The sequence below is a fragment of the Phalacrocorax carbo genome, chromosome 1 (assembly GCF_963921805.1).
Source record: "Phalacrocorax carbo chromosome 1, bPhaCar2.1, whole genome shotgun sequence".
Classification (NCBI taxonomy): Eukaryota; Metazoa; Chordata; class Aves; order Suliformes; family Phalacrocoracidae; genus Phalacrocorax; species Phalacrocorax carbo.
Window position 1 is genome coordinate 201,355,611 of NC_087513.1, and position 15,888 is coordinate 201,371,498.

Below are 15,888 nucleotides of genomic sequence, written 5' to 3' on the forward strand. Positions count from 1 at the left end.
TAAGTCTGCCTTCCTGCAAAATAATTTGAATTTTTGCCTTGATCTCAGTGGGTATAAAGAATTGGTCTTTGCCCCTTAACAGACCTAGAATAAAAAAATCTCAATTCCTGAAGCTTTTTCTCACAGGTCATGAACTTTTTTTTTTTTTTTTTTTAAATATTCTTCCTCTCCTCTGGATCCTTGAAACTTATATATGTGATATCTGTATGTGATGGTCAGTGACCACAGTGCCATTCCAGCAACAGACACATGATCCTTGTGTCATGCTCATACCAAAGGCCCTTGATATACCTGTGAACAGTACCCAGTGCTTTCAAAGGGCAAAGAAAAAGTGGTGGGACACAGTGCTGTCACCATCATGCCCTGTGCGCCTTGTCCACTCAATCTCATTCCACTTCTTCAGCTTACTGGAAATTTTTTATCTTTTCTGCTGCAGTGGAAATCCCAACACATGACACAGCAGCATAGACACCTGGGAGAGAGCTATATTCAGCTTTCATTTCTCACATGCAACATTCTTTTTCCTAAATTTCAAAATAACATTTACTTTATTGGAAACAGTACGGCTTTCTGGACTTACACTATCCTTACAGCTCACCACAACTCCTGAAATGTTTCCCATTATACTAGTGCTGAGCCAGTTACTCTGCACATTGTGTTTGGGTCTTTGATTCTTCCCTACTAAGTTTACTCTTTGTACCACCTTTATCTTATTTCACCTTCTTGATCTATCCATTTAGCAAGATCACTCTGAACTCTGAACCTGTGTTGCATCACTCTTACGTCAGCCAGGCTGGGTACCCACAAAGCGATTCTCTGTGCTATCATGCAAGTTCATACTGCATGTTCACTAGACCAGAACAAAGACAAACCCCTTGCACCTCACCTGCGATCTCTTCTTACTTTTAAAATATGTCATTAGTAACAATTTTGGAGCTATTGTTTCTAATTTTCAAGATGCCATGCTAGAGTTGAATCTCTATTTTCTTTTTCTGGGAGAATGTCAGGCATGAGGCAATATCACTGGAGTTACTAATCATGGATACACCAAACCTACTGCTTTCTGCTGGGCCAGCCACTCTGGCAGAGGAGAAAATTAGATTAGTCTGATAAACTGATTGTAAAGAACCAACTCTATAATCTCCCTCAAAATAAGAGGGAGAGCTCTAAATTTCCTGTACCTTTCTTTGCCTTCTCCAAACATCTGGGACTCACCCACTCTCCACAAGTCCTCAAAGACAAAATCTGGGTGATTGCTACTCTATGTACTGTAGGATTAATTCAAAGAGGCCATCAGGATTCGTGTAATCCTTCTGCCAGGTTTAGATTGTCATAAAAAATAACAGTTTCAGCTTTAAAGGGTTGCTATAAAAATGTATCAACAAATGCGGGAAAATTAAATTTACCTTGTGCACAGCAAGCTGATTTTCCTCACCTGCAACCATGACTGAGTTTGTTTAATGAACAGTATGTAAGTACAAGGAGCAAAGGAAAAAAAAAAAAAACATCAACAAGGTACATAAACAGGCTCACACATGATGTCTAATTTCTAGAGAACTATAACTATTTTACAGTCCTTGCCTCTGGTGAGCCAACTGCTCGGCCAGCTGGTAGCTCTACCCCTCCTGCTACCGCTCTTTAGTCACAGTCAGGGACTGAAAACTTGCTGGGAAACACGGTTGAATTCAAATGGCTGCTGAACTTCTGTGAAAGCAGTTTCCAGCTTGGTGGCTGCCATCCTCCCTGGTGTCCCACGCTGCTCCACAGCTTCTCTACTGCTCTCTGCCCTGAGACCCCTTAGCTCTGGGTAATCCCTGCAGTTTTACTAGCAGCTTCAGCCATTCCAGCTCTCAGTAAGGCTGCACACAATGTGAAAAACTAACACAGAACTCTTGTACACTCAATTCTTGCGCCTCTCCATTCTATATTGGATGTTATGAAAAAATTCTTCACCGAAAGGGTTGTCAGGCATTGGAACAGGCTGCCCAGGGAAGTGGCTGAGTCACCATCCCTGGGGGATTTAAAAGACATGTAGCTGTGGCACTTAGGGACATGGTTTAGTGGGGGACTTGGCAGTGCTAGGTTAATGATTGGACTTGATGATCTTAAAGGTCTTTTCCAACATAAACGATTCTATGATTCCATTCTTAAACAGCTTCTCAAACTTTACACAAACTTCTCCAGTCTTCTTCTGTGGTTTCAGTGTCCAAATTTTGCTTTCTGGTGCTAAAAAAATATTGTTGTCAAATAGCAAAATCATACTGTAGGCATACCTTCACTAGGTCAAAAATCCCATGGATTTGCAGATGCACAGCTCCACTTGATTGTATGCCTCTTTTTAAAAGAAATACCTCTCAATCACAGTAAAACATCATCTATAAACTAAATGTTCTTCTGGTCTATTAATTTGATTCTTTTACTTAAGTCCCTTTAGAGGTGACATCAAATATTAACTGAGCGCTTCACCCCTGCTGGAAGTCCCTTTCCTCTGGATATCTCAAGGAGGCATGGTTTTCACTGCAGTCCCTTCCCACTATGCTTTGCATAACTTAGGTAAGTGTTCTTCAGCCTGCTTTTTCCCTGTCCTGTCTGTGTTCCTGGCTCTTTGCTGTTAATTTAATTGTATTAAGCACCAGGTCATAATTAAACATTTTTTTTGAAGGAGAGTAAGAGAAAGAAGGATGTATTGAAACAAAAGGACCCTTGAGGCTTTAGCCTTCTGTGTCACTCCTTACTTGCTCACTTTCCCTGTTACTTAATGAGCTGAATTTTCCTTCATCTTTCTCTTAGGTCTAATGTCTTTTGCAAAACCTGTTCTCCTTTCCTGTAATGTCTCCTGCTAGATCCAATTCATTCTCTGTCTTTGCCATTATCCTAGTATCTTCATCCTGTCTCAGGACAGTGATTTTCCAGACTGCAAGTTTGGCAGAACATCAGAAAGGGAGATTTAACATAACAGCTGAAGCCACCACCTCAGCAGAGTTTGTAAGCTCCGCAACTACTCCATGGTGTAAACCCAAGTGTGGTACATGGGAATGACTTTGATCTGGACTGAAATCCTAACACAGATGCCCCCAGTAGCAAAGAGACTGCCATTCTGCATGGAGCTGAGGGGCTGCCGAAGGGATGAATGGAGTGATACGGCAAAGAAACCTACCTTAATAATAGGATTTAATTGTTCACCCCCTAAGAGCGAACAGCAACTGAGCCACATGCAACAGAACCAAGAGCAGGCAGGATGGAAAGGCTGGGAAAGAAGGTCTGAAAACAACATGCATTTGCTCACCACAGTATGTCACCACTGCTACTAAATGTTTGCCTAGGTTTATTCTGCCAAGGACTTCTGCCTTTTACAATACTGATAGCTGCTAAATGCTGCCTTCTTCATAAACAGCTACTGTGTCTGGCTGGAATTTATGCTTATTGCTTCCCTCCCCTGTAAGAGTTTATTTATAGCTTCCCAGTTAAGCTGAGAAGATCAACTCGCAGGCCCACTATCAAAATCAAAAGGCTAAGGGGGCTCCCCTTCTTTCAGTTTGGTTGGATGGGGTGCTCAGAGAGACGGGGAAACATCTGGAAGGATCTTTGGCAAAAATCTGGACAAGGTTAAGTTCTGGTCTCACTGACAGAGACCCTGTGGCTCAACATGAATAATTTTTTTCTTCTTTTTCCAGTTGCACTGATAGTAAGAGATGATACTTACTTTTTTCTTACCATATCTCAGCTCTACATTAAATATTTCTATTGTGGAATGGTAGAGAAAATTATTCAGCAATGATGTACCTTTACAGTCATCTTAAAACCTAAAGATATATTGAATCTTATTTTCTTCTGCATTAAACTGAGTCACAAGACCTATTCAGAATTTTAGAGACTATCCCATGTAGCATCCCCTGCATCCAAGCTGGGAAATGTCATCTTTTTATCGAAGATGCACTGATGAGTTCAGAGTTGCTGAGTTCAGTGCCATAAGAATCATTTAACCACACTGTTATAGATGACATTCTGAAGCTGCCCTTGGTGTGATATTGCATGCTTAAATATGATGTCTCAATCTAATTAAGCGTGTGAATTTAGATGAGAAAGGTGACTGCAGGTTGTGCACTTCTCTTAACAATTTGCTGAAATTGTAGGATCATGTCTGTAATTATGTGCTTGTTTTCTTGTTAGCCATTACTATGTCTTGAGTACTTTTAAATTCACTATTTTTTTCTCTTTCCACTTACCTAATATATTCTATAATATATATATAGAATATATATATATTCCACAATGGCGGTGGACATTGTCTACCTGGACTTCTCCAAGGCCTTTGATACGGTCCCCCACAGTCTCCTCATGGAGAAATTGATGTGTTATGGCCTAGACAAATGGTCTGTGCAGTGGGTGGGGAACTGGCTGACAGGCCACACCCAAAGGGGGGTGGTACATAGCTCTTTCTCAAACTGGCAACCTGGCACTAGTGGAGTCCCCCAGGGATCGATATTGGGCCCAATGTTATTCAACATCTTTATAAGTGATCTGGACAACGGCACCAAGTGTAGCCTGATGAAGTTTGCTGATGACACCAAGTTGAGTGGGGAAGTAGACACTCCAGAAGGGAGAGCTGCTCTTCAGGGAGATCTGGACAGGCTGGAAGAGTGGGCCAACAAGAACCTTATGAAGTTCAACAAGAACAAGTGTAAGATCATGCACCTGGGAAAACATAATCCAGGAGTGCAGCACAGACTGGGATCCACCTGGCTGAAGAGCAGCTCTGTGGAAAGGGACCTGGGGGTGCTGGTGGACAGGAAGCTCAACATGAGCAAACAGTGGCTGCTGCAGCCAAGATGGCCAACAGGATGCTGGGTTGCATCAAAAAGGGCATCACCAGCAGAGAGAAAGAAGTCATTATCTCGCTCTACTCAGCGCTTGTCAGGCCACACCTGGAGCACTGTGTACAGTTCTGGTCCCCCCTATACAAAAAGGATGTGGACAGGCTGGAAGGGGTCCAGAGAAGGGCCACCAAGATGATCAAAGGACTGGGAAGCTGCCATATGAGGATAGGCTGGGAGAACTGGGTTTGTTCAGCCTTGAGAAAAGGAGGCTCAGAGGGGATAATATAACTTAAGGGATAGTTCCAAAGAAGATGGAGACTCCCTTTTTACAAGGAGTCACATGGAGAGGACAAGGGGGAATGGACACAAGTTGCTCTTGGGGAGATTCCAATTGGACATGAGAGGGAAATTTTTCACACTGAGGACAGTCAACCATTGGAATATTCTCCCCAGGGAAGTGGTTGACTCGGCCACGTTGGACACCTTCAAGAGTCGTCTGGACAGGGTGCTGGGCCATCTTTTCTAGACTGTGCTCTTCCTAGAAAGGTAGGACTAGATGATCCCTGAGGTCCCTTCCAACCTGTGATTCTGTGATTCTGTGATAATGCTTCCCAGAACTTCTGTTGTAGGTCCAGCAAACATTAAAAAAACTTTTTTCTTTAAAAAAACCCCACAGTTATGGAACAATACAAACCCTTTCCTCTTGTTCCGTTACTCATCTTGATTTAAAATCAGGTATTTAGGCAGTATACCAAGCTAAAAACTCACTAAAATTTAGTGCTTGTATATATGAGAAAATTGACTTCTATAGCCATAATCAAATAATTAAACAGATTTAGTTAGTCAGTATAATTCCCTACTTCTACTGCAGAGTAATTATACTGGAATAAAGCCACTTTAATTCCAGAATAGACTGTCCACATGGGGAGCTATATTGAAACAGCTGTAGTAAAATAATTATTTGACTACAGCTATGCTGCTCTCTTCCCCTGTGAAAGCAAGCCATCAACATAAAAATCTTGCCTCTTCTACAGAAGCTCAGCCATGTTGGCTCAATCCTATTTCATAAACAAAAGGCAAAGGGCTTTGCCAGCAAAGTGAACACACGATGTGGAGAACAGGAGATTTTACATCTCAATTCAGCACTGAGTGGTGAGGCAGAGTGATGCACTTGCAGGTTTTTACCACTGAAAAGTTTCTGAGATGCTCTGGAATGTGGAGTGGAGAATGTGGGTAGAAAATACAGCCTTTTGTGTAACGTGCTATGTATTTTATAGAAGTGTAGTCCATCACAGAGATAAATCCAGATGAAAGGAGAAGATAGATTTCTACAGCACTCCCTCCCTCTGCTGCCCCATGGATTCCTCTCACCTCGCAGATATTGCCTCTTACCTCCACTTCTCTGCTGCAGCCTGAGAGCCTCACACTCAGCGAGCCTCTCTCCGCCTTGACCTTCCAAAGCATGGAAGCTGCAGGAGCTCACTCACATTGCAGCTTACACCAACGCAGGTGTAGAGAAGTGGCTGGTCCTCTCTACTTTGTACAGCTGTCACTTATTAAGTGAGTTGAAGAATCAAGAGCTGTAAAATTCTGCTTATTGAACTGTGTCTTTGTTTCACTAACATTGCTTAACATGTTTTAGTACTCCCGACTTAAAGCACAGGCTTCAGCTGGTCGACTACATACTATGTACATCCGATATCCAATATTTGCAGATGAAGAAATTCTTCCTTCAGCTATACAGCTACTCAGTCAGAGGTATTTCATCTCAAAGGCCCTTTAAAATTTGACTCTCCAAGCTCTCAATATGATACAAAAATGCACAGCCTTGTAAAAGTAATTTGAACTAAAAAGGTAAGGAAGCTGGGTCACAACTCACCTCGATCTGTGTCATACAGGAAAACAAAACGGTTCCATTCATAATGATCCAGCAAGCTCAGGAGGGCTCCCCGCAGAGATGGCCGCAGCTGCAGCACAAACTGACTCTCACCCTCCGTCGGGAAACTCGGCGTGATGAGGGAGATGTGCAAGGCGCTGCAGAATGAGGTCAAGGTATGTACTGATCTCTTATCATATAGTCCAAAAATGGCAAAAACTCCTCTAGAATACTGGGAGCAAACTGGAAGGAAACAAAAAAAAACCAAACCAAAACAGAGTTCAGCTAGTGACAAAATCTGCTAACACATACTTACACATTCCAACATGCCCAAAATTTAATTTGAAGATTTCCATTTCCACCTATATTTAACTACACAGACTTTTCACATGTTTAATTCTGGAAACAAATTAATAAATAACTAAACATTTTGTCACTTTTTGATCCTATCATTACATTATCTGTACTGTTTTTACTCTAAAATAAAATATAAAATAAATAACATATTTTTGCACACCAGTGAAAAGTCAACATATGCTGTTTTAACCATAGCTCTGCATATTATCAGGCATTGAACATTTCCATTACCTAAAAAGAAAAGTGCTCCCGTAATAAAATGTGAAATTTATCACAAAAATGTTACTGACCTCTTAAGTGAAATTTGGACATTTTGAATTGTAACAATATAGAACCTTCGCTCCCTTTTAAGCAGGGAGACCTTGTGCTACATTAAAACTCTGCTACTGTGTGTAAAACCCTAGCTCATGAATAAACTCCTGGACTTTAAGACAGCACTTGAAGGAAAATGTAATAAGACAGTGTGATCAGATTTTTGCCCCAAACCTTTTATTTCTACTCTGTGTCAACTTCAAAACCAGAAAACAAATGACCTGAATATATATTCTGAGTTTTGATTTGCTCTTGGACGCATTTAAGACATACAGAAAGACTTGTATTGATTTCAGCAGACTGGACAAGGGCTTTACTGATCTATGCACATAAATGCAGACATAAGGGTATTTTCCTGAGAAAATATTGCCTTTCTAGCAACTCATAAAGAGCCCAATGAAAAATATCTCACTTTTTTTGAAGTACAAACCAACTTATTTGAAACTGTGTGATCATTAACAGTGTTACTTATCCTAGAATCATAGAAAAAGGAGAAAAGAACAGTCAGTTAGGGTTTCATTGTATCCATTTTCTCCTAAGTATTTATTTCCTATGCTCTCCTGTCCCAAAGCCTCCCTCCTTGCAACCCATTCACACACGTAGCCTGAACATGGGAAAACCAAGTCACACCCTTTTAACTAGATGATGGCCTCGTCTCTTCTAGCCTGGAGGTCACAGCCATCCTGTGAGAGCAGCAGAGTTACGGTGCAGCATACACACTTAGCTAATGGGCTAATTCAAACCAGTTCAGCTTTAATTCTTTTGTATAACAATTACTGCATAAAGAGCAAAAAAATACAAATTGTGCATTTTTCTCCTTAGACTTGGGTGATTTATCCAGTTCTGAAGTGAGAAGGCTTGAGGACAGTTCTGTGATTTTATGTGCTGCCCTACTGTTACAGTCCCCAATCTAAGGATTTTCATAGCCAGATTATAAATAAGTGAAGTTTTTTAAAAAGCTTTCTTCCTTCCCCTAAGTTCCCCTTCTATATGTTGATACACAGCTCTTACAAACCCTCTTAGTGTTTTCTTTGCTGGACAACACAACATACATTCTCATAGACCCATCAAATGACTGGCTTGCCATTCCACTAATCATCCTAAAAAGTGGTGTTCTGTGCTTTCCCACTTTCATCTCATCTTTTTTGAACACAGATGACCAACATGTTTAGAATTTTAGTTGAAAGCTTTGTGCTTTTTTTTACATTAATTCCCCATCTCTGCTGTAAAACACTTCTGCTGACGTATCCTAAGATCATGTGTTTTTCCAAATCTGCGCCTCAGTGATGGCTGACGATCAACTCGGGATCAAAATTCTGCTCCTTCTTCCTTCCAGGCCATTTCCAGATGATGAGCTTCTGCTTATAGCATGATATTTTTATTAGTCACCATTATTAATTTTCCATTATGTCACATCTATTACTGTACTCCTCAAAATTATTTACTTCCACATATATTCTTAGCCTGCTCTGTACTTTTATCAATACTGTATCTGCCTCACCAGCAAAGTCCACCAGGGTACTCTGACTTTTTTCTGACTTTTTATCTTTGTCTACTGTAAAAAACTGTCTCTTAGTATCTTCCTCCTGTAACTATGCTTATCCAGCCTGGTACCTCATCTTCCACCAACATTTGTTGCCATCTTCCCCTTAGTTTCATGCCTAACTTTTAACTCTCCTGCTTGTCCCCTATTTTCATAAATCACTTCTCTTACGAGCATGTCTATTTTACTTTATTCTCTTGGTAGTTGGAAGATATGGATTAATCCCACACCTTCTACCTTCTTCTGGTAGCATTTTATGCCATTTTCCGTCTATAGCTGCATTTTAAAGCTTGCTTCCAACAAAATCTGTTCTATAACTTTACAGTCTATTGAGGTTAAGCTGCTAGGTCCACGGCTGCCAGATTCTATGCCCCCCTTTAAAAATAGGTATTATATTTCCTATTCTCAGATCATATGTATCACAGCTCATTTAACAGCTCTACTAAGAAGCACTTGTTATTGCATTTGCCCTTCGGTAAACCAATTCTTTAAGAACCACAGAAGAAAGAGGTGATTTCCCTATTCCCATTAGCCATCACACCTCTTTTAAGGTCAACATCCTTCTTGAGTGAAAATCAATGTGAAGTATCTATTAGTTTTATGTCTCTAACCAGATTTTCCTGTTTTTCTCCCCCATCATCAATATATAACAGCTTCAATTATTTTCCTATTTCCTGCCTTAGTATTTAGAGATGTAAATGACCTTCTACTCTTGTTTTAATGTCTTTTGCAAGTGTCATTTTTCACCAGCAGTCCTAACCTAGGCTCTCATTTCTGCAACAAATGTTCTCTATACCACCTGATTTCTTCAACACAATCTTTCTTACTAATAATCCTTTTTAAACACTTTTTTCTTATATCTTTCTTGTATAATCATTCAATCAGTTCTGGAGTCACATCCTGCATGTTACTTTCCCCTACCAAGGAATTTCTCAGTGTTTTACAAATGTTTCTGTGAGGAAATGGCAGGCCTCCTCTATATTCAAACACAGTCCAGTTAATTGTACCAACTAAAATTGTTGAATGTAAACCTTGTGTACATAAGTGGTAGTTACTAAATTTGTTTTCTGTTTAGAGAAAACCCTCGTTAAGGCCCTGCATTGCCTTACTTCTTTGCAGTTTTACATGGGCAAAGGGTACTTTTTGTAACACGTGGTCCATGCCATAGGATTCTACATGATGAAAAATACAAGAAATCAATGTCAAGCTGCGCAATTGTACACTTAGTGGAGTTAAAGCTCAAATTCATTCTCAGGATGGAGAAAAAAAAAGAGAGAAAAGAGTCAAACTTGAAATTTCACTAAATAACATGATATGACCCTAAAATTCTTATCACCAAAAATAAGAGAATAATAATTTTTTGCGTTTTCAAAGCAAACTATCCTTGCCTCAGCTTAGATCCAAATGCAGCAAAACATTATCTGACTATCATTAAAGTCCTGAAATAAGAATTAAAAAAAAATTGTGCTGCTATATTTGAGAACAAGGCTGGGAAGTTACTGAATAGTGCCCTTCTTTGCTCCTTGATAAGAAAAAATGCTAAGTTGAAGGTTATGAGAATTTTTCCTTACTCAGTACAATACCCACAGAGAGAAAAAAATGCCTGTGACACTGTGGAGATTAGGCTTAAACATATGCAGAGATGCTGCAACACTCCTGAATCAATTTTACAATAATCAGCAGTGACCACAAAAATCAGCAAAACCATGAGGATTTGCATTCTGACTCACTACTGTTCTGAGAAAATGCCTCCTGGCAAACATGATTACCTGGATTTCCCAATTCTTTATCTATTTCTCTTACAATTCTAAAGGCACTTTACTTATTATAAATGGACTAAATTATGCTAGGTAAAACACAGTCTCATATTAGCATTCAAAGAAAGTTTTGTCCAAGATTTTTTCCCCCCACAAATATAAAACCGTGATAAATACACTTTCATAAGCATACTTTGATATATATTGAATAATTTGTCTTTAAACCAGACATATATTCATAGCTTAAAATATAATTCCAGTATTACACAGAACATTTCTCCTGCAAATTTTGCAATGCCATTGGTCTCACCAAAGATAAGATAAATGTGGAGGTAAGACTCCAGAGAATACGTTGCAGTGCACCTTAAAGAGCCAAGATAATGTTATTGCAGTAGCTGTAATATGAATCAGATACGTTCTAATCTAGCAGATTGAACTATGTGGTAGTGCTATCACCTCAAAAGAACAGGCGACTCACGTGACCTTCAGTTAAAAAAAGAAATTATAATGGCAAGATGGCAAAAATTGTACACTGCAGGGTTTACTGAGACACAGAGTCAAGCCACAGGTGGTCTTCGTTCTCTGTGACAGAAAGACTTCCCAAAGTCCCTGTTACTGTTCTAAAGACAAGTCCCACACTTCAAACAGAAATCGTTTCTTGAAAACAAAAAGCAAAAAATCCCAACTTCTTCTTATTCACTGATTTCCAGAAGTTATACCCATATAGTTTAAATCTTCTAAACAGGCACAGGGGAAGTCAGAGTCCAAACACAGCTGTAACCATAATCATGAAAATGACACAGAAGAGATCAAGTGAAAGTTTGAGACATGTATGTACAAATACACACATGTATACATACCTGCACACATATTTACAAGATATTGGTCTTGGTTTATCATTTGGCAATAGCTGAAAGTTTTATAATTTCTTCAAGAGACAAATAAAACTCTACCTTAATAATATATTTACAAAATGAAGTCTGATAAGCAGAGCACAGTTGGTCTGCCAACAGCATTAGTTTGGCTTGACAGCCTATATAGTTCCTATACCATATAGGTGTGAATCTGGAAGACCCACAGTCTAACACGGAAGTAACACAGTAGATCTTGCTTCAGAGCCATGATTCACAGACCGAGTCTTCCAGAACACAAGTTCTGGAACAAGTATTTTAAAATGCTTTTCCCTAGGTTTTAGGCTCCTACATGGGATGCCCTGGCACTGATGGCTGTTACAGATATACTGACAGGCCCACTGACCTGCCATAAATTCACAAACTGTGGAAGCACCAAGACTTAAAGACTTAGAGCAGTTTGTGTTATGGAAGTTTTCCAGGTATGAGGACAGTCTTTCATTACTGTCTCTTCATCTTCTATAATCTGGAGATCCAAACAGGGAGTGGGGATTGCGGTCAGTCCGTAACAACTTGTCTCTGCCACTCCTTCCTCCTCACGCTGTTCCCCTAATCCAGTGCAGTGTCCCTGCAGGGCATGCAGTCCTTCCCAAACTGCTCCAACATGGGTCCTTCCCATGCACTGCAGTTCTTCAAGAACTGCTGTTCCATACTCCAGGTACTCCACACTGGGTGCAGTCCTTCAGGAAATGAGTGCTCCAGTGTGGGTCCCCCATGGGCCACAGTTCCTGACAGAAAACCTGCTCCTGCGTGGGCTCCTCTCCATGGGCCACAGCTCCTGTCTGGTGTGGGCTTTCCACAGGCTGCACCTCCTTAAGGGCACATCCACCCGCTGCAGCATGGGGTTCTCCACAGGCTGCAGGTGGATATCTGCTCCACCATGGTTCTTCATGGCTGCAAGGGGACTACATGTGTCACCGTGGTCTTCTCCACAGGCTGCAGGGGAATCTCTGCTCCAGTGCCTGGAGCACTTCCTCCCCCTCCTTCTTCACCAACCTTGGTGTCTGCAAGGCTTTTTCTCTCGTATTTTCTCACTCCTCTCTCTCACAGCTCCTATGCAGTGCTTTTTACCCTTTCTTAAATGTGTTATCACAGAGGCACCACAGTGTCACTGATGGGCTCAGCTTTGGCCAGCAGTGGGTCTGTTTTGGAGCCGGCTGCAAACTGGCTCTGTCCAACATGGGGATCGTCCCTGGGGTCTTCTCGCAGAGGCCACCCTGCAGCACCCCCAGAACCAAAACCTGCCCACAGAAAGCCAATACACCTGGTAAACTCCAGACAGAAATAAATTTCAAAAAAATATATAAGGTGTTACATATCCTTGCCATCACAATAGTATATGAAGGCTTTCATTTGACGTGTGCCTGCAATGCTGTCAGTGATCCATGTCCTCAAGGATCAAAATCATATACTCTCTATTTTGTTCAGCTGCTGTGCACCTGCATTTGCCAGCACTGATGTGAAAGTACTGGGTGAATGTTCTCAACCCAAAGAACTCCTTCCAAGAGGAACAGCCTAGCCATATGGTGATATAAGCTCTACAAGTGAGATGAAGCACAGAAGGGAGAATCATTTAATCTAAATAAGGACCTGCCTCCCAAGGTCAAATGATTTATCAACATAGATGTGTGCAAGCTCCAACACTTGAGATGAGATTAAGTAATATTTCTAAAACAGCTTTGAAATTACAGTTTCCTCTAAAAATGTCAAAACACATTTCTGTTCATTTTGCACAGAACATCCAACACTCTCTTTCTCCTCTGTGCTCCCTGATCCACCTCCTTTTGATCACTCAACCAACCTCCACCTGGAAGAGGGCACAAGGCCAGTCAGGGCTCTAGAATTACAAGACAAGTGATCTAAATTCATCTCCCATGTAGTTTTCAACTATCTTGCACCCAAACCCAGTACAAATTTGATACAAATATGCTCTCCCTCTGGGTTGTGTTTGAGACTGCTGATTTTATACTAAATTATGCTCTTGCATTGAGAAAAATTCCCAGCACTGAGACCAACTTAATGAGGTATCTTCATGAATTAAATCACTGATATAAGATGACAGATAGGCTTATAAAAGAGAAAACAGCATTACGTAAAGTGGGTGGATGAAAAACATTATAGATTTATTAGGACCAGTTTACTACTATCTTAAGAACTGTCTTGAATAGAAAAGGGTATTTCTAAATATTGCTATCCAAGAAAGGGGAAAAGGGAAACAAGGCGTTTTTTACAAATTATATGGTTAGATTTTTTTTGTGTCTAATGAAACAAGCACCCATCACAACCCTATTCATTTTCTATTTATAGTCTCTGCACCCTCTAAATCACCGTCTACCTTCCCCTGCATTATCTTCCCCTGCATTCAGGAGGCATGCATCACGCTTTGGGTAGCATCATGCCTAAAGCATTATAACTGGAAATAATATCACATCATTAATTTAACTAAAATCAGTTTATTGCTCTACAATTCAATACAGTATTAATGATGGAAGTGAACAAAAAGAGACTACATTAAGACCTTTCCAGTTTAAAAAAAAATGAATCACAAACATTACCCTCTCAAATATTTATTCTTCTCTCAAATATTTATTCCTCTCAAACGTTTATCCTCCTATGATGTAACTACATAATAAGAAGTCTGGTATGTCGGGCACTGAACCTCTGAAACTAAATTCATACTCTGGAGCAAATCACTTCACATTCCCTTGTCTCAGTTCTCAACATTTTAAGTGTCTCATCTATTTTGGACTGTAAGAACTTGACAGGAAGGCCAGTCTCCTATTAGATGTCTGTAACAAGTTTAGTACAATGGTCCAATTGTCTCAGCTGTGGCTTCTGAATGCTGGCTCAATATGTATAAACGTTACACCTAATGGACCTTTATCTTGCAATTCTGGAACCCTAAAAACATGTAAGCACTTGTCCTAAAGGTCAGTGTGTTTAGTTGCATGCGTAAAATTAAACATGTACTAAAGAGTGTGCAGGAGTATTTGCCTGGAGATCAACAGATGGAGCCATCAAACTTGAGGCAGCAAATTCACGAGTGTTTTTTACATTTAACCCACGGCAATGGGTTACTTCTAGTGCTCTGTGACTTGCCAGCTCATTTACAAATACTCTCCTAGGAACAATGAAAACCTTTGTTTAATGTGCTAGATCAAATGGTAATTTGGGAAATGCAGCTTTGTTTGTGCAACTGCAGATGTGAGAACATATTGCAAAGCAAGATACAAACTTGTTACATTTTTTAATTAATAATTAAGTTTCCAGAAACAATTTTTGTGAATTGTCTCTAAAAGTCTATTTCTGCTCAAAGTCAATTCCGGAAACAATACCAGAAAGTGATAGTGCATTTCTTGCCTATTGAATAGAAAATGGAATTGAATTAGCTTAACTAACATGCACAGTATTTGCTTCTTTTAAAACCAATTTGAACATTGCAATATAGTATTTTTTGCACAATGTCTTATACCAGATCACTAAGTTACAGAACTTTAGAAGGTTACCCTGAAAGATGCCCAAAATAACAGAAAAAGGAGGGCCGTAGAGACCAGACAAGAATGACTTGTAGATCCAACTGCTGAAGTCTTTTCCATGCTTCATATGGAGCAAGGTTTGCTGTTCACAGATGAATACATCGCTTAAAGATTCCTCCAACCAATCCCAACAGAATGCGTGAAAGGAGTGTGTGTGCCTTTGTATGTATATGTGCACTCAGGGAGAGTGGAGGGGACTGTCACACTTGATTCTTACCACCTGAAAGTTAGGTTTTAAAATTCTTCCCCTCACCTCATCTCTAAAACAGAAAAAGTCATATTCAGAAGACAGATCATCACAGCTTAAGATGGGTGATAAATTAGGTGTACTGATTCATCCACTAGAGGTACTTATCTCTTTTGGCTGTAAAAGGAGACTGTGCAACTATGAAAGACTTGGCACTTATATTTAGATAGCTACATTTAAAAATTGTTAAAAAAAAGTCTCACTTTAGGAAACTTATCTCTGTGGTTTTTTTTCCCTGTCCATACTGATATTTAATACTGGATTGGAGCTGCCCTTCTCTGAGGGCCTTCTCATACAACAGGCACAAATCCCTCCCAGCCGGGGGTTGCAGGTATTTCTCAGGTACAGACCATCTATCTCTGGTTTCCTGAAAAGTGCTGACAAACCTCATTTCTGGATGGAGAACACAAAACAGCTTGGCCTTTCATAAATTTCTATGAGGAAAACTGCTTTAATTTTTAAGTACTTTCCATCTGAAAACGTTTGCACCACTAAAGTATTTTACCTTCATTAATATATAATTCCAAATAAT

The 15,888-nt window shown here is 40.1% G+C and overlaps 1 protein-coding gene across 6 annotated transcripts in view; it reads right to left on the reverse strand.

Moving 5' to 3' along the window:
* GRIA4 (glutamate ionotropic receptor AMPA type subunit 4) overlaps positions 1-15,888 on the reverse strand; it is a 231,302-nt gene that overhangs the window by 151,262 nt on the left and 64,152 nt on the right. For all 6 annotated transcript variants that reach the window (XM_064441286.1, XM_064441287.1, XM_064441289.1 and 3 more), the window contains exon 3: positions 6,697-6,936. In XM_064441286.1, coding sequence (XP_064297356.1) covers positions 6,697-6,936 — 240 coding nt within the window. The remainder of the gene's footprint in view (positions 1-6,696; positions 6,937-15,888) is intronic.